A 25,894-nucleotide genomic window follows, 5' to 3' on the forward strand; every position below is an offset into this window, starting at 1 on the left:
ACAGATTTAAACAGACACTTTCACAATGAATTACCACTACACATCTATAAAAATGGTGAAAGTTTAAAAGACTGAGCATATCAATGACAAGCAGGTGCAAGACTGGAACTCTCATAAACTATGACTTTTGGTGGGAATGTAAAATGGTACAGCCATGCCGGAGAACAGTTTGGCGTTTTCTTAAAGCATTAAACACTTACCTACCATATGGCTTGGTCATTCCACTGTCAGATATTTACCTAAGAGAAATGAAAGCATACATCCACACAAAGACTTGTATAAAAATGTTCGTAACAGCTTTATTTTTAAAAGCCCCAAATTGGAAACAACCCAGGTGTCCATGGATAGGTCAATGAACAAATCTAATCAATGAACTAGTACTCAGTAATGAAAAACACAAAAACAAAAAGTCTTGACACATGCTACCACACAGATGAATCTCAAAATAATTACACAGTGTAAAATAGGCCTGACCAAAAATGGATATATGTTGTATGATTCAATTTACATAGAATTCTAGGACATGCAAACTAGTAACAGGGCAAGAGTGTACTTGGGGATGATGGGCCTGTTCCTCACCTCGATCACGGTGATAGTTTTACGTGGGGTATACTTATGCCAACACATACATACTTTAGATATGTGCAGTTTATTGGGTGTCAAGTATAGCTCAGTAAAGCTAAAATAAAAATATTAGTGGGCTCTACATTCTGGAGATACTGGCAGTAAAACTATTATTTTCAGCTTGAAATATTAGCTACACTTTGGTATAAATACTTTTGAACTTTATCTTCACAGCTGCAGCAAGGAAACCAAAAGGTATAAACATCCACTGATTGAAAAACAATGTCATAAAGTCATCCCAGTATCTGTGAGGGGCTGGTTCCAGGACCCAAGGATGCCAAAATCCTCAGATGCTCAAGTCCCTGATAAAAAAAGGTGCAGTATTTGCATATAACCTACCCACATCCTCCTGTATACTTTAAATCATCACTAGATTACTTATATTACCCAATACAATGTAAATGCTGTGGAAATTGTTATACTGTATTATTTAGAGAATAATAACAAGAAAAAATCTGTACATTTGGTACAGATGCAATTTTTTCTTAAATATTTTTGATCTGCAGTTGGTTGAATCCACAGATGTGGAACCCACAAATACAGTGGGCTGACTGTATATACTAAGAAAAATTACAAAGTGAAAATGAGGACTTCTCATTCAGTAAACGAAACCAAATCTAACATATTTCTCAACAATGAGTAAAACCACTTAAAAGTCAATTATTTGGTGTCTGACGGCTGTCTCCCTCCTGCATATTGTGGTTTACAGCAGTGGTGCCCTTGGGTTCAGAAACCTGAACTGTGGTCTTCAGTTGTTCCCCAAGCTCCTCTATCAGAGGCCCAGATGGTCCAAGAGGCCGGCAAGAGGCAAGCGGCTTTCCCTGACTGACATCAGATTCCTGGATGGCTGTGTTTCTGCATGCTCCATCATCAACAATAAGAAGGGCACTGCTTTCTTCAAGAAAGGGACCTTGTAAAGAACTGACTGTCTCAGACGGACTGTCTTTGAGTTCATCTTGTTCTGAGTCTGAGTCTTCATTTCCAGATGACACGGTGCTGTCTGAGTCCTGCGAATCACTTGCTTCAGAGCTGGAGGGAAGTGTCTGCTGCCCAGAAACTGAATGGGCTGCTTTTAATGCAGTTTCTTCCTCCTGGACAAGAAGCGCTGCTGCTTCTAGTTCTTCCAGTTCTAACCCCAGCTGGGCCTTTGTAAGGGAGACTTCCTTTAAGGCTTCTGCAAGAGCTGCCAACTTTTTGGATCTTGAAAATATTTTAAGAAGAAAGATTAGCATTATTTATTAATTGGCCTGAAGATAACAGGGTATACAGCTTCCAAAAAAATAAAAAATAAAATTGACTCTATATTTTACATGGCACACCAGGATATATACCATAAGAGATCCAATATATATATGTAAAAAATGAAGCTTTTGAAAGTATTACAGGGAAACACAGTTTTCCTTTATGACCCTAAGAAGGAGGAAGGCTTTTCTAACTATGACTCAATTCAGAAGCCACAAAAGAAAAGACTGATAAATTCAACTAAATAAAAATCAATTTCTTGGTGGCACATGCCTGTAATCCCAGCACTTTGGGAGGCTGAGGCAGGCAGATCATCTGAGGTCAGGTGTTCGAGACCAGCCTGGCCAACATAGTGAAACCCCGTCTCTACTAAAAATACAAAAAAATGATCTGGACACAGTGGCAGGTGCCTGTAATCCCAGCTACTTGGGAGGCTGAGGCAGGAGAATCACTTGAACCCAGGAGGCAGAGGCTGCAGTGAGCCAAGATCACATCACTGCACTCCAGCCTGGGTGACAGAGGGAGACTCCATCTCAAAAAGAAAAAGAAAAAAAAACTAATTTCTTCTGGGCAATATATTTATAATAAGTGTGTGTGTGTGTGTGTGTGTGTGTGTGTGTGTGTGTGTGTGTGTGCATATATTCTAATAAAGCCTAATTCTAACAGAGTTCCTAATAATGGGTATTTAACAATCCAACATAAAAATGGACAGAAGATACAAGCAGACAATTTTCACATAAGGAAATACAAGTAACTCTTAAATATATTAAGAGATGTTCAACTCTAGTCAAATAAGAGAAATACAAATTAAAATCCTATTGGAGATCTATTTTTCATGTCAGATTCACAAATACCCAAACATTTAATATTATTCTGTTAGCAAGACTACAAAAGAAAAGGCACTTTCATATACTGATGGAGGGAGATTAAATAGCTACAACCCCCAAGAAGGAGAACTTAGCAGTAACTTTCAAAATGGCAAATGTATATACCCTGAAGCCAGCAAGCCCCATGTCTGGAAATTAAACACATGTAGCACACAAGCTACATGACATAGGTCTGAGGTTGTTTACTGTGACATTGTTTTTTAATACCTAAAAATGGGAAACAACCAAATGTCCTTGATATGAGACTGGCTGACTGGTTAAATAAGTTATGGCATATCCATTCAAAGAAACAGCCTACAGCTGTACAATGAATGAAGCTCTCCATGGGCCAATCCAGACTTACTGCTTAACAACACAAAAGGTTCACCATATGTATATGCTACATATATGTAAAAGGGGAAAAAAACAAGAAAGATATCAAAACAGATGTTTCTATTTGCTTGTATAATTCTCAATAAACTCTCCAAAGTGATAGAAAACAGTAACTTCTGTAAAGGAGACAGGGTGGGAACTGGAAACATGGCGGATGACACAGGATGATGGTGTGATGGAGCCTTTTCACTGCCCATTATTTTTAAACCTACATAAATGTTCACAATCTTAAACTGTACCGGGGGAAAGCCAATATCAGAGAGCAGCATAGAGTGTTTTCTTCTTTTCATGAGGAAACCATTTCATATTTTTCAGATTTTTTCCTCTAAATTACCTACTAGATTTGTAATATTACATTGTATCGAGTAAATAAACTCTTCCATTATTAACTTGGATGCATTTAGTTGCTTTGTTTTGGTTTCTAAAAGAACCAAAATGACACGAACTGCCATTCTCCAAAGATGACTATTATTCTAAAGGGGAAATCTGATGTGGTGACTGAAGAAAGGCAGCGGTGAGTACAAGCGGTCAACACACTGACATGGTTTCTATGCTTCCCTGATTCCAAAGATTAAATGAACGTACAAAACATGGAGTGGCTTTGAGACAAACGGGATGAGGGTGAGTTTACAAGATAAATTCATTTGTAAAAGTGTAGTTCGTCCCATAATATTGGGAAAATGAAGCTTCATTTCAGTGGAGCTGAAGCAAACGGATGGTACAATGGGAAATACCGAACAAAGTATTTTCATCTGGGTGCCCGTGTGTATCTGAAATGCTATTTCTCAAAATATTTAGCACAATAATGAGATTGTGCAGGGATTGCAGCCCCCACCCCCTGCTGCCCCTTCACACATGTAATCAAGCCACAGAAACACCACTGCAGTGTCCAAGGTGAGCAGGAGGCACAGTGTGGTGAGTGGGAGAAGGCCATTGTCAGCCATTGTCGACAGGTAGCTTTCTCTTATGTAAGGAAAGCCCTGGGTTTCAGTGCCAGAATTTCCAGAGTGCTTAGAAAAGGGGAGGGAGTTAGGATGAAGAGGAAAACCAAGGTGAGATCCACTAGAGTCAGTTAATGATTCACCAAAGCGTTATAACCCCTGGCTAATCTTTTATCAGTCTGAGGCATTTTTAAAAGCAGTTATAGAATATGACAGCTGCAACATAATTTGCATTGATACCCAACATAGTTGTAGATGATGTCCACTATATATTTTAGAACCTTGACTACCAGTGGTAAAGGATTCAGTCTGAGCTGCTGAATCACTTTAAAACATCTCTGGCCCAAGGTTCAGTCAGCCTAAGAACTAGTACACCACTCTCCATGAAGGGGAGGTTCTCTCTGGGGAGTGACACACAGCTTAAAAAATAGAGAGTGATAAATTTGGGAAAGAAGATTTTGCCTCTAACTATAATACTAGAAATAAAAATTTAAAAGCTTTTACTTCAGTGACTCTGTATCTCATTTTAATAGTCATGACAAATACTTCTCAACAATATACAAAGAATGATGTTCCACTGACATCACTGCACTTGCTCCATTAACCACCCTGTGAATCAGTGCCATTGTTATCCCTACATTACAGATGAGGAAACTGGAGCTTGTAGGGGTAGGAGAGCTGCTGAGGTTCACTCAGCTAACAAGGGGCCTCCCATGAATACACAGGCTCTGCAAAGTGTCCTTTCTTAAGGCCACATTCTTTACTTCTTTCCAATTTGAGCTCCACTCAGCATCTTCCAAATGATCAAGTTCTGACTTGCACAAAGCCCAGAATCCTCCAAAGGAACTGTGACTAACATATTTAGCTTAACGATGTTAAATGAAATATCCATATAAGCTTCATCTTTGGAGGTTTAGAAAAGAAGGGGAAATTTTGAATTATTTTTGTGAATATTGCTCAAGATATTAAACATGCCAATTCTCAAGCTGATACTATTTGGATCTTTGTTATTGTCTATGATACAGATATTGTGTCCTGTTTTTTGCAACAGTATAAACGTGGAATTCCAAAGCCCCTCCCCTGGAATCTTGGCTGTTCTCAAGAAACAAACCCCACACACAGTGGGAATAAAAGTATCAAGTGTAACAGGCAGAAAAGTGGTGAAGCCAAGTCCAGGGGCCGTAATAGGAACTCCTGCCTGTAACCAGCTGGTGTGAATTTTTATCCTTCAGGAAAAAGTTTCTCACTTTCAGCAATATATTATATTTAAAATGACCAGGTTATACAATAAGTGTACCTATATATACACACACATATATTCATGTGTATGTATATATACACACATATATATTTATGTGTGTGTGCATATATATATATATACACACACACATATCTTGTTTTTCATTTTTAATCCTTCACCAAGCTTCATTTCTATTTTATTATCTCACTTTTACTACCTCAAGCTGGTTAGCTTTCTAAATTAATAATAAAGTTCTGGAACTTTAATAAAAGAAACATTCTCAACTCTCCCCCATTCTTAAAGAATGCTAGGATAAGAAATGATTAAAATTTCAAAATAGCATTGGTGTAGAATGTGACCCAACAATCTGAGGAATCAAAGTTGGGTTTTATTTTATTCAATTGCTTAGCACAGATAACCTAGTAATCTCTGTTCACAAAAAGGGAAAATATTCCTGTAGGGCAAAAGGATTAAGCCACAAAAGAGTATCTGTTTTGCTTTTTCAACCACTAGTACGATTAGAGTTGATTCTAATCTGCCACTCCTTGTAAATTCTAGAATCTACTTCTGTAATAGACTTACCTTTTCAGAAAGCAGTTCACTTAAAGTAGGTAGTGGTTTTTCTCTGTCATACTCAAAACAGACTAGGCTAGTTCATGTCCAAAAGCTTGGCCAAATGGCATTATTAGGTAACCACTCTTACAAACATTAGGTATGTTTTCTTTTGGGGGGGTATGGGGACAGGGTCTCACCCTATTCCCCGGGCTCTGGAGTACAGTGGCACAATCACAGCTCCCTATAGCCTTGACATCCTTGGGCAAAGTGACGGACCCGCCTCAGCCTCCTGAGTATCCGGGACTACAGGCACATGCCACCACGCCCAGCTAATTTTTAAATTTTTTTGTAAAGACAGGGTTTCCCTATGTTGCCCAGGCTGGTCTCAAACTCCTGGGCTCAAGTGATCCTCCCACCTTGGCCTCCCAGAGGGCTACAATAACAGGCGTGAGCTGCCGGCCTGGCCATGGCACATTTGGATACTCTCAACACACACGTACGCTGAGTTACTAGTTACAGTATATGTTTTTTGTTTGTCTCATTGGGTTTTTTTTTTAAGACAGAGTCTCACCCTGCCTTCCAGTCTGGCACGTGGAGTGCAGTGATGTGACCTCGGCTCACTGCAACCTCTACCTCCCAAGTTCAAGCAATTCTCCTGCCTCAGCCTCCCAAGTAGCTGGGATTACAGGCATGTGCCATCACACTCAGTTAATTTTTGTTATTTTTAGTAGAGATAAGGTTTTGCCACATTGGTCAGGCTGGTCTCAAACTCCTGACCTCAAAGTGATCTACCCACCTTGGCCTCTCAAAGTTCTGGAATTACAGGGGTAAGCCACCAGGCTCAACCAGTTATATGTTTTATATCTAAGTGAGAATCACCTACCTGTTAAGAATGTATTTATTATAGAATGAAGAGACTCTGCATTTAAAAGAGACAACTGGATACTACTACTGTCATATTTTAATAAAATCACACTCAAATTAGATTTTTCTTAGAAAGTTACTGGGAATGTAATCCTACCATGTAACTAAAAAAAGACCTTTCATTCTTTTTGCATATGTGAAATGATATCCTATTTGGAGAATTTCTCTTTAAAGACTGCAGGCAAGTTATGCTACACGTAACTACCATGAAAGAATAAGAGCAACAGTGGAAAGGGCATGTCTTTAGTATGGCTAAGCTGATATAAAATTTCCTCAATTATTTTACATTTGGTGACTGTATTTAGGAGGGGAAAAGCCTCCACAGCCTTATGAAGCAACCAAAACAAAATGCAAAAAGAGCCTGAAATGTAGGGGGCAGGAGAAACTGGTACAAGTGGAAAGCATTGTTTTGCTGTAGAGTTTTGTCTCAAACTATCCATCAACTTTTCACCACTTCCTGCAATAGCAGGTCTACCATAAATCTCATAGTAACTGACTAGGTTTCATTTCCTATGCCCAAACCTAGAAGCCTTCGAGGCAAGACATACTGAGACTATAGCCCGCAACTGATCACATAGGACAAGACTCCAGTGAGGCAATTCCAGATAGTTCGACTGGATGTTACTGACTAATTTGGCCTTTTAATTTCATATCATACCACACACACAATCTCAGGTTCTATCTGAGACCAAATAGTAGATCAAATTTCTTCTCTTTCTTTTCTTTTCTTTCTTTCTTTTTTTTTTTTTTAAGAGAGATGGGAGTCTCACTGCATAGCCCAGCCTGGAGAGCAGTGACTAGTCAAAGGAGCAGTAACACCACAATACAGTGTTGAACTCCTGGCCTTGAGCAGCCCTCCTGCCTCAGCTTCCTATCTAGGTGGAACTACAGGTAAGTGCCACTGAGCCCAACTTCAACTTTCTTTCTGAAGGACCTTTACTGCCCATCGATGGTCAACTGAATAAAGAAAACGTGGTACATATACACCATGGAACACCATGCAGCCATAAAAGGAACAAGATCATGTCCTTTGCAGCAACATGGATGGAGCTGGAGGCCATTTTCCTTAACAAACTAATGCATGAACAGAAAACCAAAGACCGTATGTTCTCACTTATAAGTGGGAGCTAAATGATAAGAACACATGGACATATAAAGGGGAACAACACACACCAGGGCCTATCAGAGGGTGGCGGCAGTGGGGGTAGGTGGAGGGAGAGGATCAGGAAAAATAACTAGTGAGTACTAGGCTTAATACCTGGGTGATGAAATAATCTGTATGTCAAATTCCCATGACACAAGTTCAGCTATATAACAAACCTGTACATGTGCCCCTGAACTTAAAAGTTAAATTTTTAAAAAGGGCATTTATGATAATGACATGTCATCATTCCTCTCTATTGAAAAGGACCAGTTACAAACTTTAGAATCCTTGGCCCAAAACACACATATGTAGCCTGATCTAAAGGTAATGTCACTGGCTTTAAGTGTAAGTTGCTAGTGAAATTCTTATCTTGAATCTGAGAGCTGCCATGGAAAACAAATACCAATGGGTGCACAGAGGAACACGGAAGTTCTTATTCTCTAACAGTGAAAAGCATTTCTCAGCCATTAACAAAACCATTCAATCTCTATGAACAAGAAATGACTAACTTAATATAAGGAAGGCTGTAAGATAAAAAGTTATTTAACCATACACAGTTTGGGTCAATAAAACAACTTTTCAAACAAATTTCAACTGACTTTGATACCATTTTGTGGGCTTAGGCTCTGAGAAACAACATCTAGTCCACGGATCAGCAGAATAATTTTCTGAAAACTCCCTGTATTAGTTTCCTAAGGCTGTCAAAGCTACCACAAACTGGTAGCTGAAAACGAGACAAATAAACTGATTTTTTCACAGTTCCTGTGGCTACTATTAGTAGTCAGAATTAAGGCATCAGCAGGGTTGGTTCCTCCTCAGGGCAGAATCCGTTGTGCCCTTCTCTTAGCCTCTGGTGCTGCTGGCAATCCTTGGAGTTCCCTGGCTTGTAAATGCATCGCTCCAAGCTCTGCCTCTGTTGTTATAGGGTGTTCTCCCTATGTGTTTGTGACTTCACATGGCCATCTTCACTGTGTATGTGTCCTAGTGTCTCTTCTTATGAGGACACCAGTCACGGTGGATTAAGGGTACACCCTACTCCAGCATGACATCTTAACTAATTACATCTGCAATGACTCTATTTCCAAATAAGGTCACATTCTGAGGTTCTGCAAGGACATGAATTTTGGAGGGACACTATCTAACACAGTATACCCTGTAGAGCTGAAATAAATAGATAGTGGAGATGCTCATTAATACAGGATAATAGACCAGAAAAAAGTAAATCAACTTAAAATGGAGACCAAAATTTAATAGTAAATAATGATAAGGTTAAAACTTAACCTTGACGCTGGACGCAATGGCTCAAGCCTGTAATCCCAGCACTTTAGGAGGCTGAGGTGGGCAGATCACTTGAGGTCAGGAGTTTGAGACCAGCCTGGCCAACATGGTGAAATCCTGTCTCTACTAAAAATATAAAAATTAGCTGGGCGTGGTGGCAGGTGCCTGTAATCCCAGCTACTCAGGAGGTTAAACCAGGAGAATCATTTGAACCTGGGAAGCGGAGGCTGTAGTAAGCAGAGATTGCACCACTACACTCCAACAGAGGGAGATTCTGTCTTAAAAAACAACAACAAAAACCAAACACTTTACCTTCAAACAAAACTACAAACTACAAAAATAAGTTGATTAAATGTTTAACAATGTTAACAATATGAGGTTACAACTGCAACTGTGCACTGATTCTCAAAAACAGCAAAAAATGAACCAAATATTAATTGTATTTGTAATTGTTCTAACAAAATTATATTATAGCACCATCTAACATTCATTACATCATGTCGGTCTTCTTGTAGGAGAATCAGAGAAGGTAATTCTTACAGAAAAAAATCAAGGGTATTATCAGTTTCCTCAAGGGCCTCTCAATCATGTAAAGCTCAAATCAATCCTTCAATATTCAAAATAAGGACTTTCCACTAATTTCACTATTAATGTGGAGTTTTCTTCTTCAATTGTTTACTATGGTCAGTGGTTTCATGTGGTTGAAGCACATCTCATATTACTTCCTATGTTTTCGTGAAATCTTTGATCTTTTGGTTGACTTGCAATTTATTCACACTGTACGATATCAATGATCAACAAGAAGCCAAACAACAAAAATACTGGCAAGATGGCTGGGAAAGATGCTAGGAAGGAAATAATATAGTAGAATGGGAATGAAATTTATTAAGAGGCTTGCTCATTAGTGAATATTTTTGAGTTTTGACTACCATTGCTTTTTTTTTGTAACTTCCTAAGTGCAGAAACTCAATGAATATTCATGACACATATAGGTGGCTGTACTAGAAAGATCCACTGAAAGTTCATTTTACAGAGAGCACAGAAGTCATCTACTCCAATTCTTCCACCTTATAAACGCAGTTGACATGATTGGCTACTTTGATGCAGATTGAAAGTTTGTGTGACTTAAATTGGAAGTGTTGCAACAAGATATTAATCCCAACATTCCAAGCTTAAACGGCTCTTTTCTCTCACTTGCTCTCTCAACTGCTTAAAGGGTAGTTGTTATGACAGTAGCATAAATTATTTAATTTGAAAAAGACTGTTGAAAACTTCAGTGCTACTTAATTCCTATGGTGAAGGCAGCTTGACTGTGATGTACTAAGCTTATGAAAAATACAATATGGAGCTAGAAAATAATCAGTATCAAATCACTCCTTAAGAAAACGAGAGTGACTTTTAGAAAGTCCTGTACATACTTCTCTAAAGTCCTGGCAGAAAATAACCTGTCTTCTTGAAATGTTACAAAGTATATCAAGATTTAAAAAATCACAAAACAGACCTTCATATCCTTTTATGAAAAGCCAGTTGTAGGTTTCCTTGTAATTAGATTGATAAAAGCTCTCAAGACAATTCCAACAATTCAACAACTAAAGTTTATGAGCTCTAGTCCTTAGTGCTTAAGTAGAGAATATTCATGAACACATTAATATATATCTGACACACTAAACTACAGATTCCAAGAAGGTGGGTGAAATAAAATTTTTATTTTTACTTATTTTGTTCACTTTTTCTTTTTTTTAGAGATGGGGTCTTGTTCCATTGCCCAGGCCGGAGTGCAGTGCCTCAATCACAGCTCACTGCAGCCTCAACCTACTGTGTTCAAGCAATCCTCCCACCTCAGCCTACTGAGTAGCGAGGGTAAGAAGCACACACACCATGCCTGGCTAATGTATAAATTTTTTTGTAGTGACAGGATCTTGCTACATTGCCCAGGCTGATCTCAAACTCTTGGGGTCAGGCAACCCCCCTGCTCCAGCCTTCCAAAGTGCTGAGATTACAGGCATGGGCTACTGCGCTGGGCCAAGGAATAAGATTTTTAGATGTCTTTGAATAACATAGTCAAATCACTATGGCAAATAGCTATAATAAAGACTCAACCACCTCTTGGATGCTACACAAGAGACAAAGGTTTCCTGATGGCATCCATTAATAGAAGAGGCTTGTACTTCCCGTGCAATAACTCTGTGCAAGCTTTCTAAGTATTTCACATGGTAAACTCATGAAGTACTTACAGCAACTCTGTGAGACAGGTACCATTATTATCCCTACTGGTAAAATAAGAAAATAATGTGACACCTTCTTTGGGCCATAGAGGACCAAAGATGTTATATTATCACAGAAAGACAACTCTAAAGGCCTCAAGCAGAACACCTCTTTTTAGGCTAATATGTTCGTGAATTCACATACAGTTTCCCTTGGTTCACGATTATATAGAGAACCATTTACTTTAATCTTCAAACAATAAACAGGTGGGTTACATGTTTAAAAAGTCCTCTATCAGAATTATTTTCCTGCACAGAAGGGGCGAAAGCAGGGGAGCTGAAGGCAAGGAGACAGGCTCTGGCTCCAGCAGTTCCTTTTGAGAACAGTCTGCACATAAATAAGTACATACATACATGTGCTCACACACACACATTAGTACATACACAGACACACATCCATTTTTTGAGCAAAATAAATGACTTTATTTAAAAAAAAAAAAAACTCACTATGGCAATGCTAAACACTGAAAGAACGGCTTTCATAAGGTTTGTCCAAATGCAGAGAAGCCATCATTTGGCTCAACCCCGACCGCCACTTAAGAAATGCAAGGGTGAGGGTGACAAATTGGTTATGAAAAGTACAATGTCCATAAAGAACTGTTTGAAAGAAATGCAGTTCACCCCACCTTTGAAACTGTTTTCCATTTTTGCCAGACCAAATTCACAGAGATGGAAATGTGGGTCTCATAAATTTGCCACATTTTTCTCTACTCCCTAGCAGAACTGCTTTTGCTGAAATGTGCTTCACTGTGATCCCAAAAGCTGGTATTCAGGGCTGACTGAAATAACAGCCCCATGAACCTCTTGGAATTGTGTACCTCGCAAGGTCTCCCTTTCCCTATGGGTTGCTGGGGAATTCGAATCTGTGACCCACTCAACATGACAGAATGTACCTGCAGCTCCTTCTTGCCTCCAGTTTCATTTTGTTTCTACTTTTTTTTTTTTGAGACAGAGTCTTGCTCTGTCGCCCAGGCTGGAGTACAGTGGTGCAATCTGGGCTCACTGCAACCTCCACCTCTAGTATTCAAGCAATACACCTGCCTGAGCCTCCCAAATAGTTGGGATTAGAGATGTGTGCCACCAACCCTGGCTAATTTTTGTATTTTTAGTAGAGATAGGATTTCACCATGTTGGCCAGACTGGTATCAAACCTCTGACCTCAAGGTGATCCACCCACCTCAGCCTCCCAAAGTGCTGGGATTACAGGTGTGAGCCACAGCGCCCGCCTCACAATCCTTATCTTGTTTTACACACACACACACACACACACACACACACACACACACACAGAGAGAGAGAGAGAGAGAGAGAGAGAGAGAGAAATGCTTTAAATAATTTCTAGCACAAGGCAGAGAATAAATCATGAATGAAACCAATTATCTGGTTAAGTAAAGAACACCTTTGTAGGATAGAAAAGGACAGGAGAAACGGGGACTACAAGTTGAAGGCTGAAGCAGAGGTCTCCAATCCATTTTCTTCTCTATGACTATTCAATGAAGCACATTAGACTTGAGTCTAATGGTATTGAGGCACATTAGACTTGAACAATTCTGACAACATTCCTACATTTTATCTTTGTGAAAAAATGGCAAACAGTGTTGTTTAATGATGTAGTATTTTGACCTGTTAACTGTTCAAATGAAATGGCTGTTTGGATTCAATTAAACTAAGCGGAGGTCTGTCAACTAAATGGAGAAGGTACCACTATAAAGCTGGTGGCAGAAGGAAGACATTGTGAGTTGAACTGTGTCCCCCACAAAGATGTGTTGGTGTCCTAAGCCCTGGAAGCTGTGTCACCTGTTTTGGAAACAGGGTCTTTGCAGATGCCATCAAGATTAGGTCATACTAGATTAGGGTGGGCCTTCAGTCCACCAACTGGTGTCCTTATAAAAACACAATGTAAACACGATGTAAAGACACGGAAACAGAGAATGCCATGTGAAGATGGAAGCAGAGATTGGTATGATGTGTCCATATGCCAGAGGACGTCTAGGGTTGTCAACAACTGCTGAAGCCAGCAGAGAGGCACGGAACAGATTCTTCTGCAGAGTTCACAGAAGGAACCAACCCTACTGACACCTTGATTGTGGAATTCTAGCCTCCAGGAATGTAAGAGATAAAGGTCTGTGGTTTTAAGCCATCCAGTGTGTGGTAATTTGATACAGCAGCCTTAGGAAATGAATATAGAAGGGCATCAGTGATCAAGATCTTTAGAGCAGAACAGAAATTAGAAAGCACTGCATAGTATGTTCCTGAGTTTACAAATGGGGGGAAAAAAGACACCACTAAAAGTAACAGCAAGGCATAGTAAAGTTTTCTTTGCATAATAACATGAGGGGAATAGGTTAGTTTGTTTCTAATTCCCCTCCAAGTCTAAAATGCTATGCTTTTACACTATGATCACAATGTTCCCCCTATGAAAAAGCTGCAATGACTTCCCAAACACTCAGAATAAAATCCAAACTCCCCACTTAAGACAAGACTCTGAGACCTGGCCCCCACCACTCTGGCTCTCCCACGACTCCTATCCAGGTCACTGAGCTAACTCCACTAACTGCGCTCTCTCTGTCCCAAGGACACACCAATAAATTCTCACATGGGCTTTGTACTTGTTCCCTTTTTTCTGGAATGCTCTTCCGCAAGTCTTCCCATGCTGGCTCCTACTCATCTACAACTCAACTAAAATGCTACCTCAGAAAGCAAGAGCAGTCTAGTTAAAGCAATGCTTCCCAAGGTGTTTCGTGTCACGGAACACACAGAAAACTGTCTATCCAGCATGGTGCATGGAGTAAACTCACCAGGCTGGCCCACATCCTACCTGCCATCCCAAGGGCTGAGGGGCAATATCCATACTCACCTGAAACCTACTTGTGGTGCCCTGGACCACAAGCCGGGTTGCTCTGCCCTTTGCCCTCCAACCTCTTATACTGACATTCACTATTATGTGTCTGACATTTGAGGAGAGTTCTGAGGTTTAAGGAAGTAGAAGTCCTGGCTAAATTTTCAAATGGTATCTCCTTTAATTCCACTGTCCCATTTCGAAAGCAGAATAAAAAATGACTGCATTCAAAATTTCCTGGCATACCCAGAAAATAAGACAAGGTCAAGTGACTTTATATGCTGATTTCTTTGGATGTTTGTTCTAAATGCTAATTTTTCTTTGGCTACAAAATGTAAAATATGTGTGTTATACTGCTTTCACAGTACTAAGACAACAAAGTACTCAAGTGTTGGTGTGTTTACCACGTTATGCAGAAGTGGAAGTACACAGCCTTTATAATATGATGGGAGGCAAAAACTTCAAAAATTCAGAATATTTATGCAGTCACTGTTATGACGTGCAAAGAAATGTCTCCTTAAATGCATGCCACAATGGCATGAACCAGTTAACCCAGAACCGTTCTATGATTTCTTAATGCCCAATCCTATTCTACGAAATGAATGAAAGCAATGCAATGCCCGCTGGCTCAGTTTGAGTTTTCTGGAATTACTAAATGACTGACATATCACAAAAGCTCTGCCTCTTCCCAATCACTCTGAACCATGGTTAATATGCTCTCTAAAAGAGTGTCTGTAACCCTTGTTCTCCTACGGAGAAAGCAGGGATGAGCACAAGAGGGCATAGTTATGGCACAGAGGCGCGGAACAGGGCCAGTTACAACATGGAGTGTCCATCCCCCAGGCAGAGCTGCTGCACTGTCCCACAGTCCTACACAAACAACCACACACTGCGCCAATCAGGATAATTCACTGATTTAGCAAGAACAGCTATTTAACTTGTGTCTCTTCTTTAGGAGAACCAGGCCTAGGAGCTGCAGCATTCAGCATTCAAGAGATCCTTCTGAATGCAGGTCCTTGTTGGAACAGAGACGGCTGTGCTGGGGGTGGCGGGGAGTCCTGATGGCTGCGTCTTAGGTCTGATCAGCAAAGGCCAAAAGGAAAGTGCTCAGAAAACATGCCCATCTATAATCTACTCAATATCCAACCCTCCCCAGTATCCTCACTCATACACAGAGTTACATTACTTGCTGCATTCCTTTTTAGGGTATAATGGTCTTAGGTCAATTTTTTGGGAGGTTTTTTTTTAAGGTGCCCTAACGACACTTTTAGGAATTGATGTTGAGAGTCAGATTGCTCCAAAAATAATGGTGAATGAAGCCACACTCAAAAGACTATGTACTGTATTTATTATCTCAATCATGCAAAGTTTTTCAAATACAGGCAAAGCCAGTGGCTAGTGACAGAGATCAGAACAGTGGTCACAAGGTAGGGGTGCTGTTGAGAGGGTGTGCACGAACGGGCCCCTTAAAGGAGTGTCTTTAAGGCACATTTCTTGACTAGGGTGGTGGTTACATGGTGTTTTCCTTTATAAGAATTTATTATTTATATACTTATTATCTATGTATACAATAAACGTTACCTTAAAAATCCCTTGAGTTCTGGAAAGCTCAAGCGAGAGAGAGAGGAGGACAGTCCTGAGGGTGGACAGAATCTCAGGATGGCTCCCATTTCCCCTTGAAAACTGTAAGGACCACCAACACTGCACCCTCATCTCAAACTTCCTTTTCTAAGGCATGGAGCATTCTACCAAACACAAAAAGAATTTCAAAAATATGCCTAGAGAAAGATCCATTAGCCATCTCTTTCAATGTGCACACTATACGCAGAAAGCTTTTCTTTGCAGAAGAACACACAGTTCTTCGCTACTGAGGTTGTTTCTGAGGTATGAGTAAACCGCTGTCATGGGTCATTTCAAATATCATTTTATAGGCATTCTTTCCCCCAAGACTTCTGGCCTACAAACCAACTTCAGTACCTTCTGGGCTAAGTATAAAACAAGAATTTCCATTATTTTTACTTTACTTCCAAGCCTATCTAACACTTCATCTTATACAATAAAAAATCTGAACATGAGGTACCAGGAATCTTTATACCACCAGTATAAATATTTTACTCAAGGTGAACAAGTTTTTCTAAGTTGTATACTACAGAGTAAAGCTTACTTTCTCAAAACAGGCTGCATGTCATGGCTCAAGCCTGTAATCCCAGCACTTTGGGAGGCTGAGGTAGGAAGATCACCTGAGCCCAGGATTTTGAGACCAGCAACATAGTGAGATCCCATCTCTACAAAAAAATTTAAAAATTAGCTGGGCCTGCTGGTGTGCACCTGTAGTCCCAGTTACTCAGGAGACTGAGGTAGGACGATCATTTGTGCCTGGGAGGTTGAAGCTGCAGTGAGCTGTGGCTGAGCCACTACACTCCAGCCTGGGTGACAGAGATCCTGTCTCAAAAAAAACAAAACCAAAAAAATCAAAATAGCTTTAAAACATGGGCATACTAGGCCCCCATTCTATGTCTATAATTACAAGTAAAATGTACACAATAAAAAAAGAAACCCTTCTCCCTTGGGGTGGAGTTGTGAAAAGACAAGTGCTTCATTCATTGTTGCTGTAAGGAAAGGAGGTGGGGGAGTTTCTCTGGTAGACCTCAGCACTGCTTGGGCTTGTTTTGCTTCAATTTTTGGCACTTTGGATCGCTTTTTCTAATAAAGTCTACTCATGTACCTGTTGACACATGCGTATGTAGACATATATGGTAGACGCTTTCTTTTTAAATGAGGTCTTACTATGTTGCCCAAGCTAGTCTTAAACTCCTGGCTTCAAGTGACACACCTGCCTCAGCCTCCCTAAGTGCTAGGATTACAGGTATGAGCCACCACGCCAGCCAACATGGTACACTCAAAGTATATATTTCTTTGTATTTATAATGAAACTTAAGATTAATCCAGTCCTTTGCTTTCATTGTTCAAGCCTCCTATTCATAATAAGAGAAGTGTTCTCAGTACCCAGGGGCTTTTTACTCTACACATAACCTTCAGGAGTTATGCCATCAAGTTTTGTGACTTAATTTTACTCTTATCAGCCAGAGACTATAATCATTTATGCCTCTAGCTAATTCTCTCCCAAACTTTCCATTTCCTTGAATAAAATTTCTATAGAAAATCCCTAAATTTTTCCACAGGTCAACAATGCCTTATGTGAAGCCCTTGGACCTAGCTAAGTTTCAAAACCCTGATTTTTTTTTTTTTTTTTTGCATTTTAGAAAGGTAGTAATTAATGACGTATGCCATATATTGCCCAGCACTCTCAGCAGCATCTTTTAAGCAAATACCTTGATATTTCTGAAAGAAAATGTATGACTAGTCACTTCAAGATTGTAAATAGCTCATGTGACCAAACAAGTTCATGTCAGTCAGGTTCTATGTCAACTGCCCTGAAAATACTTTTGTTTTCTGGATTTCAGAATTGTGGATGAGGTGTTGTGGACCAGGACTGGAAGCAATCAGACTGAGTTGCAGCTTTTCAGCTCAAATGCCCAACGTCCAAGGTCAGTCTTTCCACAAATATTTACTGACTACCTACTACTATGTGCTAGGTTTAGCGGATCCAATGGGGAATATGAAACACAGCATTTGACCTAAAAGGTCATATAGTATCAGTGTGTGGTGGGCAAGGGGCAAGCCACAATACCACAGTGCAGTAAGTCTATGAGAAGGATGGGTATACGGTGCCCTGAGTGCTCAGAAGACACTTTCTTTGCACATATAATTCTAAATGAAAACCATTCTATATCTTAAAGTAAGGGGGAAAAGTCCACCAAAGTCCTACTTCTTCCCAGGTTGACTGTTTCAGTGCTTTTTAAAATTTTTCAAGATTCAAATTCTTTGACAGAAAAACAGAGTACCTTTTTCTTCCTTTTTGCCCTACTGTGTCGGTCCCTCTACCAACTTTACCTTGTGAAATTGCCTATAAGGTAAAGTCAAGCCTCATTACTCACAAACTCTGTATCTGTGAATTTAGCTACTCAGTAAAATCTATTAGTAACCCCCAAATCAATACTTACAGTTGTTTTTACGGTCATTTGAGGACACACACAGAAGGGAGAAAATTTTGAGTTCCCTAATGCATGTTTCCAGCTGAGGTCCTACAAGGTGACAATATTCTGCCTTCTTGTGTCGGCTTTCACACTCTAAACAAGGTTCCTCTACATGGCCTACTTAGTGCTGTGTTTTTCTCATTTCTGTACTTTTTGTTGGTGGTTTCATTGTTTAAAGCAGCCCCTGAGCATAATGCTGAAGTGCTGTCCAGTGTTCCTAATTGGAAGGAGGCTCAGATGTGCCTGATGGAGACCGCTTTGTTCAGGCATGAGTTTTAGTGCTGTTGGCTGTGGGTTCAATATTAATGAATTGACAATATATATTAAATAAGGCAACTGAACGCAGAAACACACATAAAACAATGTTAACTGTTGTGACCAGAGACTCACAGAAACCTAACCTGTATTTCCCCTGGGAGCAATGGTTCAGAGTTCACTAATTAATTCAGTGTTCACAGTGACATAGACCATAACCACCTCAAATAGCAAAAACTGAGTGTACTTTAGTACTGGCCATGAGCAGAGAGAACAGGCAGCCATTTCAGGCTTGGAATGAGGGAAGGGGAAGAGAGAAGAAAAGTAGAGAGGTTCTAGAAAAGGAGTAATCTAAACTGAAACTTTTATAAGGACTATGAGGAGAAAAGTAGTTTAGTGACATAGGAACTGTGGAAGCACACAGCACAAGGTCTGGTATAGCCTGGTATAGGGCCATATCCCAGGCCTGCAAGGACATGCTGACTGCATTCCACAGGACTATACATTCTATCTGGGAATGTGGCAAGCAGGAGAGATGCATGTAAGATCATCTATTTACGTCAGACCTTGACTATCAGAACACAAATTTCAAAATGTCCATGATGTGGGGTCTTTTTATTCCCATGAAAACTTCTAGGACAGTAATTTTTATAAAAGCACTGGAAACCCTCAGAATGAGTTAAATGCTGCCACCTCATCCACATCACAAGAACAAACTTCCGACCCTGGTCCGGCATGATCTGTGGCTTGGTGCCCTACCCAGTACCTACATACCACACTATGCAAAACCACTTACAAGTAGGAGAGGTGTGAAGTGCAGTGGCGCAATCATAGCTGACTGCAGCCTAGAACTCCTAGGTTCAAGCGATCCTCCCGCCTTGGTCTCCCAGAATGCTAGGATTATTTTGCATGAGCCACAGTGCCCAGACTAACAGGGTTTCAAGTATTCAACAACTGCCTCAAGAAACACGAGATCTGAAAGCCAGAATTGACAGCAGTTCTGGCAAGTGGTCCTCTATAGAAAATCAAACAGGGGAAAGTATATTTTATGCTTACTTATAGTCTCTTAAAAACCAAACTGAAGCGAAAAGCATCTGTCTACCAGGACAACCTTAAATGACAGCCCCTAGACCATCCAAGGGGAATTTTAAAATACTTTTAATAAAGGCAATTGACTTCAATGGCTAATGTTTAGTTTCTTCCCTTTTGCTTTCAGTAGCCTTGCTACTGAAAGCATAACCCTGGACCAGGAGCAGCAGCAACATCTTGCAACTTCTTAGAAGTGCAAAATCTCAGGCCCCATCCCAGATCTCTGAATAAGAGTCATTTTAACGAGACTTCCAGGTAATACATATGCACCATGATGTCTGGAATGCCCCAGCGAGTTATGACTATGTTGAAGTCATTATTACCAGCTGACACTTTTTATTCACTCTCAATACTGTGGACTCTTGGAGCTGATCAAACAATGGGATGGGAATGGTGGGAGGTTCCCCTTGTTCCTGGGTCGACTGTTGAGGTGAAGCATTGCTGACTTCACACATTCTGTACAGGGCAGCCTGACTCTGCCCCATGCCTCTTGCACCCAGAGCATGAGTATGAATCTCCACCTCACATTTACTCACCAATCTTGGCTCTAAGTAAAAAGATGCAATGGGGCCCTACTCTGATGGTTCCATGGCTCAAGAGTTCTCTCTTTATCCTCTCTTCTAGGCCAGACTGATCCTGAGGCCCAGTCTCAGAAACATTTTATCTCACAACCCTGACTTTGCAAAGCTAGGTTTTCTGCCTATTAGCTGCCTTCTTGTACAAGATCTTCAACTTTCACAGGGACCTTGCCTGAAGTCAGGGTCCACATGCCTGCCCCTGAACCGGTTTCTGTCCATTCAGATGCCACCACTTGCCTGTCTTCCCAGACCTCTACCCATTATTTCCTTATCTCCTTCTATGGCACTAGCCTCCCAAGAGTAGCTCTACCTCTAGACTGCACTGAAACAGTGCATCAGGGCTGCATTTTTTATTCATTCATTTTATACTTTGTTTTTTTTGTTTTGTTTTGTTTTGTTGTTAAGACAGAGTCTCCTTCTGTCACCCAGGCTGGAGTGCAGTGGCATGATCTCAGCACACTGCAACCTCGACTTCCCAGATTCACGATTCTTTTTTTTTTTTTTTTGAGAGAGTCTTACTCTGTCACTCAGGCTGGAGTACAGTGTGCAGTGATACGATCTTCACTCACTGCCACCGCCACCTCCCAGTTCAAGCAATTCTCAGGCCTCAGCCACTTGAGTGGCTGGGATTACAGGCGTGAGCCACTACACCTGGCTCATTTTTGTATTTTAGTACAGATGGGGTTTCGCCATGTTGGCCAGGTTGGTCTCAAACTCCCGACCTCAGGTGATCTGCCTCCCTCGACCTCCGAAAGTGCGGGAATTATAGGCATGAGCTACCACATCCGGCCTTACAAACGCTTCTTGAAAGTACTATGTGTTCAAGCCCTGAACAAACCGACCAATTTCTGTGCTTATGCAGCTTATATTCTTGTGTAAGAAAATACTAAAATAAAAAAAGATAATAAAAACTAAGTAAAATACAGAGTATGCTGGATAACATAAATGCCGTGAAAAAAGGCACTTATAAAGTGCCTTTATAAAAAAGAACTAAAAAGGTAGCCAGGGAGTGCTTGGGCAAAGGGGTGTTCAATTTTTTTATGAGTATTTAGGGAAGGCCTCACTGAAAGTTGACCTTGGGGACCCTATACATCACTGAACAGCCTAAACTGTGGGACCTAGCTTATTTTTGTTTTCAGCTACTCCACTTCTTCCCAGCTTGAACCTCCAGTCTATTAAGCTGAGTGTAAGACGCTCATGACCAACCGCTGCTCCCAATCCTAAAAGCCATCTGGATGTCAATTATGACATGGCTATTGCTAGTCTCCAGATCACGTATCCATCCCTAGACCATAGTTCTCATACTGTCCATCTACCTCTGTGGGCCAACCTGTACCTCCAAGTCCCATTTGCCCAAGTTCATACTGCACCGCTGATGCCTGAGCCCGACACTGAGCCTAAGTTGTCCCATGTACACTGAAAATGACAACAGGTCATCTTGTTCCTGAAAAGGATGACCTAGACGTTAATTAAAGAGGAAGAAAATTCTGTCCAACTCAGAATTTTATGTGAACTAGATAAAACTATTTGAGGGCTCAGGAATGTGTCATTCTACAACCTACCTCTTCTGAGAAACTCATTGCAGAAGATATCACAGTAAGGGCTCACACTTCCGACCCCAGGCAAACAAGGAGGAAAGTTTCAGCATATCCAAGCCCCTGGTGCGGGTCTGCCAGTGAAGGGAGTGGGGAAGTGAAAGCACAGGCCTCTTGTAAGGACTTCATGAGCCACTTTGTCGAAGTCCAATCAATCCCCCTGGAGGAAACCTGATAGATAACTGAGTCCAGGTTGTCCAGTAGGGCTTCACATGATGATGCAAACGTGCTGTCCAATATGGTGGCCATTCACCCCCATGGGGCTACTGGGCATTTGGAATGTCAGCACGACTGAAGAATTATACCTTAAATTTTATTTAATTTGAACTAATTTAAATGAAAATAGCCACATGTGGCAACGAATACCAAATCAGACCACACAGATTTAATCTAAAGCCCCAATTTGTTTGACAAAGATGAAGCCTAGAGACTTCAATGACATAGGTATACCACAGGGCTAGCCACAAACCCAAGCACTAATCCTCCACATGCTATTAGACTTGAGGGCTTCCAAATTGCTTTCACATGTATGAGCTCATCCAATCCTTTCATCAGACGCACAAGCAGGTACAATTCTCCAAATTCCACCAATGTTCAGAAGCAAACACTTGCCCAATGCCAGAGAGTTCATCCCTGATTAGCCAGAGCTCCTCATATGCAGACCCACTATGCACAATGCTGTGCTGGCTCATGCTCTGAAGTAGGGACACCATCTGGGTAACTAAAGAGTTTATTACCAACATATAAGTTGAACAAGATGCTGGAAGACGGCATTTGCCAGCAGAACCACTGGAGAATCTGTCCTATGTCACTGGGACCAGTCCTCGACAAAACATTTATGCAAATTAAGTTCCTAGAATAGTTTTACCAGGTAGGGAGCTACAATTAATCTCATATATTTTATTATAGTGCTCATGACCCTCAACAATTAGGACTCAACTAGTTTGCTAGATACCTTTTTAAAATCCTATGTTCACTCTGTCCTCAAGACTTACTGGCAAAAACCCTTCTATAATTAGAAGTGAAGAGTTGCCAAATGTCCCAATCAGACCCAAATTACTATCTTCAAAAATTACTGATTACTAAAAATAAGAATGAAAAAGGGTCTGTGAGATACTATTTTACTAAATATAGGAATACACAGTACAAATTAATCCTCCGCAGTTAGGTGGTTGCCAGAACCAAACCTGTTGGCTGCCTAGCATTTCATGTTCCTACAAGAACTGGATGCAAAAGCCTAATTATGGTTTGATTCAAATGATGCTATCAAAATGCTTCGTGGGGCGGGACATATAAGTGCTTCACTGCTTTCATTCCTTGTCAGGGAGTCTGGGTGGTTTTTTTTTCTTGGAGCCACCTCATTCCACTGACACAAATCCAGCCCTATAAGGAGTAGTTTACAGAAAAGCAGGGAATGCTGTCAGCAGGGAGCACAGAGCTTGGCTTTGATCACAGCTGCAGATCCCACCTGCTTAAAAAGGCAGCAGCAATGATACAACTCTTCATTCCCTTGCTCAAAAAAACAGAAGAAATCAGCAGAGATAAGCCGACAGGGAAAACATTACACAAATCGCTGACCCTGCTGCAGGCAGAGAAGAGCTGCCTCTGCTCAGCTTTGATTTTCCAAAGCCTGAGCCTGAGGGAGAGGCAGTTTGACTTTCTTCTTTCCTAGTGCTCCCTATGGCAAGGCACATTCAGATGGAGCCTGGAGGAATACCAAGTGCAGAAGAAAGGGAAATAAATAAATAAACAAAACAAGAACACAGGCTAAACCGTGGAGAAGAGCTGCCATCAGCAACTAGGAAGAAAGATCATATCCCTAGTCAAAAGCAACTCGGTTTTACAGGTTTTTGCTAAAACACACAGAGCCCAGAGCTATGGCTGTGATCTTTGTCATGCTGTTGTCCTGCTGAGTGAGGCAAGTAAGTATGTGCCATAAGCCTTACTTACGCATTTTCTATTCCTGTTGTTTAGTGCGAGTCCAAAGAAGAAAACAACAACAGGGCTGCTATCCATGTTAGTGAGGGGAGCTGGAAACAGCACTGCATGGCCAGCAGTTTTTTCCTCAGCACAAACACAGATTATTCTCTGCTTTATAAGCAGCCTATTTGCTGCTTAATGGTCATCCACAGTGTGTCTTTAGAACAGGGTTCAACATGAGCCACCAGGTCAAATGGTGTATGCCCCAGTCTGTTTTCCCCTAAGCATTCTAGAACCCCACTGCAGCTTCCAAAATTGATTCCACTGTAATATGGTCACTGATGCCATCCAGGTGCCACATTTATTGAGTGCCCAGCATTTGCTGGGCATTTTGCGATGCCCCAGCTATACAGCAGTACACAAGAAAAACATGGCTCCTGCTTGCATGGGACCTGCAGTTTGGCAGGAAAAAAGTGCAAGTCCTTTGATCCAGTAGCAGAGCCCTTATATGTCAGGCCAAGGCCACAAACTGCTGCCCCCAGAAGCCAAACAGATGGAGTCTAGTAGGCAGGTGGGGGTCTGTGGCAGAATGGAGAGCACTTGTCCCACATAATGGAGACAGCTGGCCCCAGCTCTAGCCAATTGTTACCATGTGGGGATGTGGGCCCAGCAACTGCCAGAACTTCCGTTATTTCAAGAGCAGCTGTAAATCCAGACTTTTACATTAAAATCTTCCAATTTTTAAGTGTTGACAACCAATTTAAAGTCTCTAAAAACTCACTGAGAGCCAAAAGTGACCCAAGGGCCACTAGCTTGCAACTTTTACCTTCACAGACTTAGTTCCATCTCCCCAGTTCCCTAACATCTTCTATATATATATATATCTCAATACATAATTGCTACACCAATGTGCCCGGTGTATCACTGCTTCCAGACAAGAAAACAATTGTTTTAACTTTGGGGTTTGCCTCAAGTTGTGTCCCTGCCTAGCACATATCCCTGCTTGCTTTCTGTGCCTGGTCAGATCCCACCCATCTTTAGCTTCCTATTCAAGACTTCTACTCCACTAAGCCTTGCAGACCAGCCTAGGCTCCTCTTCTTTGAATCACTACGTCTCTTGCAACCAGGCCAGGGTTTGCTCAGCAGTCCTCTAATTCTGCCCTCTACATATCTTGTCTTGGGTCTCTACAACTAGACTAAACGCTCCGTAACAGAGACCACATTGGTTACTTAACCAAGAAAATGTCCTGTGTTTACCACATTGGCTGCTTAACCAAGAAAATGTCCTGTGTTCTAGAAATCAACAAACGACTGACTGACCACAGCAAGGAGGTTAAGAGCTCAGGCTCTGAAGTCATGCAGCCCTTGGTTAACTTAAATCTCTCTGAGCCTCAGTTTCCCTATTTGTATCCTGGGGTAATAACTAAACGAGGACATAACCCAAATTCATATGGGGCTTGTGAGATCATCAAGAGAGATTATCTCTATAAAGCACTTAGCACAATGCCTGGTTGCAGTAAGCTATTGATAAGTGCTATTATTATTATGGACTGATGCCCACTGTTGACCATTGCATCAATGGGAGCTTTGTTCTTGGCAAATATTATTGACCACTTACTCTGTGTTAACATGTTCTAAACAAATTGCATCTGTTAGCTCATCTAATTTTCCTAATTCTCCCCCATTTTATGGATAGCAGAAGCAGAGAGAGTTTAAATGGCTTGTCCAAGGCCATACAGAGAGAGCAGAGATCTGAAGCTGCCAGCTGGCTCCAGAGCCCATACTCTTAACCATAGTACTCTATGGCCTCGCTACATTTCTAATGGCAGGGGACAGCTTTCTGACTTCTCAGCCCTCCCAAATCAAAAACAGGATTTGGCTTTGTGGACCATGGCTTAAGGTGACAGAATGATCAGGGCCTGGTTTGAGCCAGAATACATCTCAGAAGTTCCAGGAAGATGTTTGCTTCTGCAAGTTTCACCAACGGCTGTTAGTTTGTTCAATAAACTAACAATGATAAGGAAAGGAGAAAAATGCCCAGAAAGTGCAA

The 25,894-nt window shown here is 41.0% G+C and overlaps 1 protein-coding gene across 2 annotated transcripts in view; it reads right to left on the reverse strand.

Annotated features, from left to right (window-relative positions):
* Positions 1 to 274: 274 nt before the first annotated feature.
* Positions 275 to 25,894, reverse strand: part of SHQ1 (SHQ1, H/ACA ribonucleoprotein assembly factor) — a 104,381-nt gene continuing 78,761 nt past the window's right edge. For both annotated transcript variants that reach the window (XM_012474185.3, XM_064361913.1), the window contains exon 11: positions 275 to 1,824. In XM_012474185.3, coding sequence (XP_012329608.2) covers positions 1,281 to 1,824 — 544 coding nt within the window. In that variant the 3' untranslated portion in view covers positions 275 to 1,280. The remainder of the gene's footprint in view (positions 1,825 to 25,894) is intronic.

Source organism: Aotus nancymaae, unplaced genomic scaffold (assembly GCF_030222135.1).
Source record: "Aotus nancymaae isolate 86718 unplaced genomic scaffold, 86718_ANA_hifiasm-v0.15.2.pri h1tg000046l, whole genome shotgun sequence".
Lineage (NCBI taxonomy): Eukaryota > Metazoa > Chordata > Mammalia > Primates > Aotidae > Aotus > Aotus nancymaae.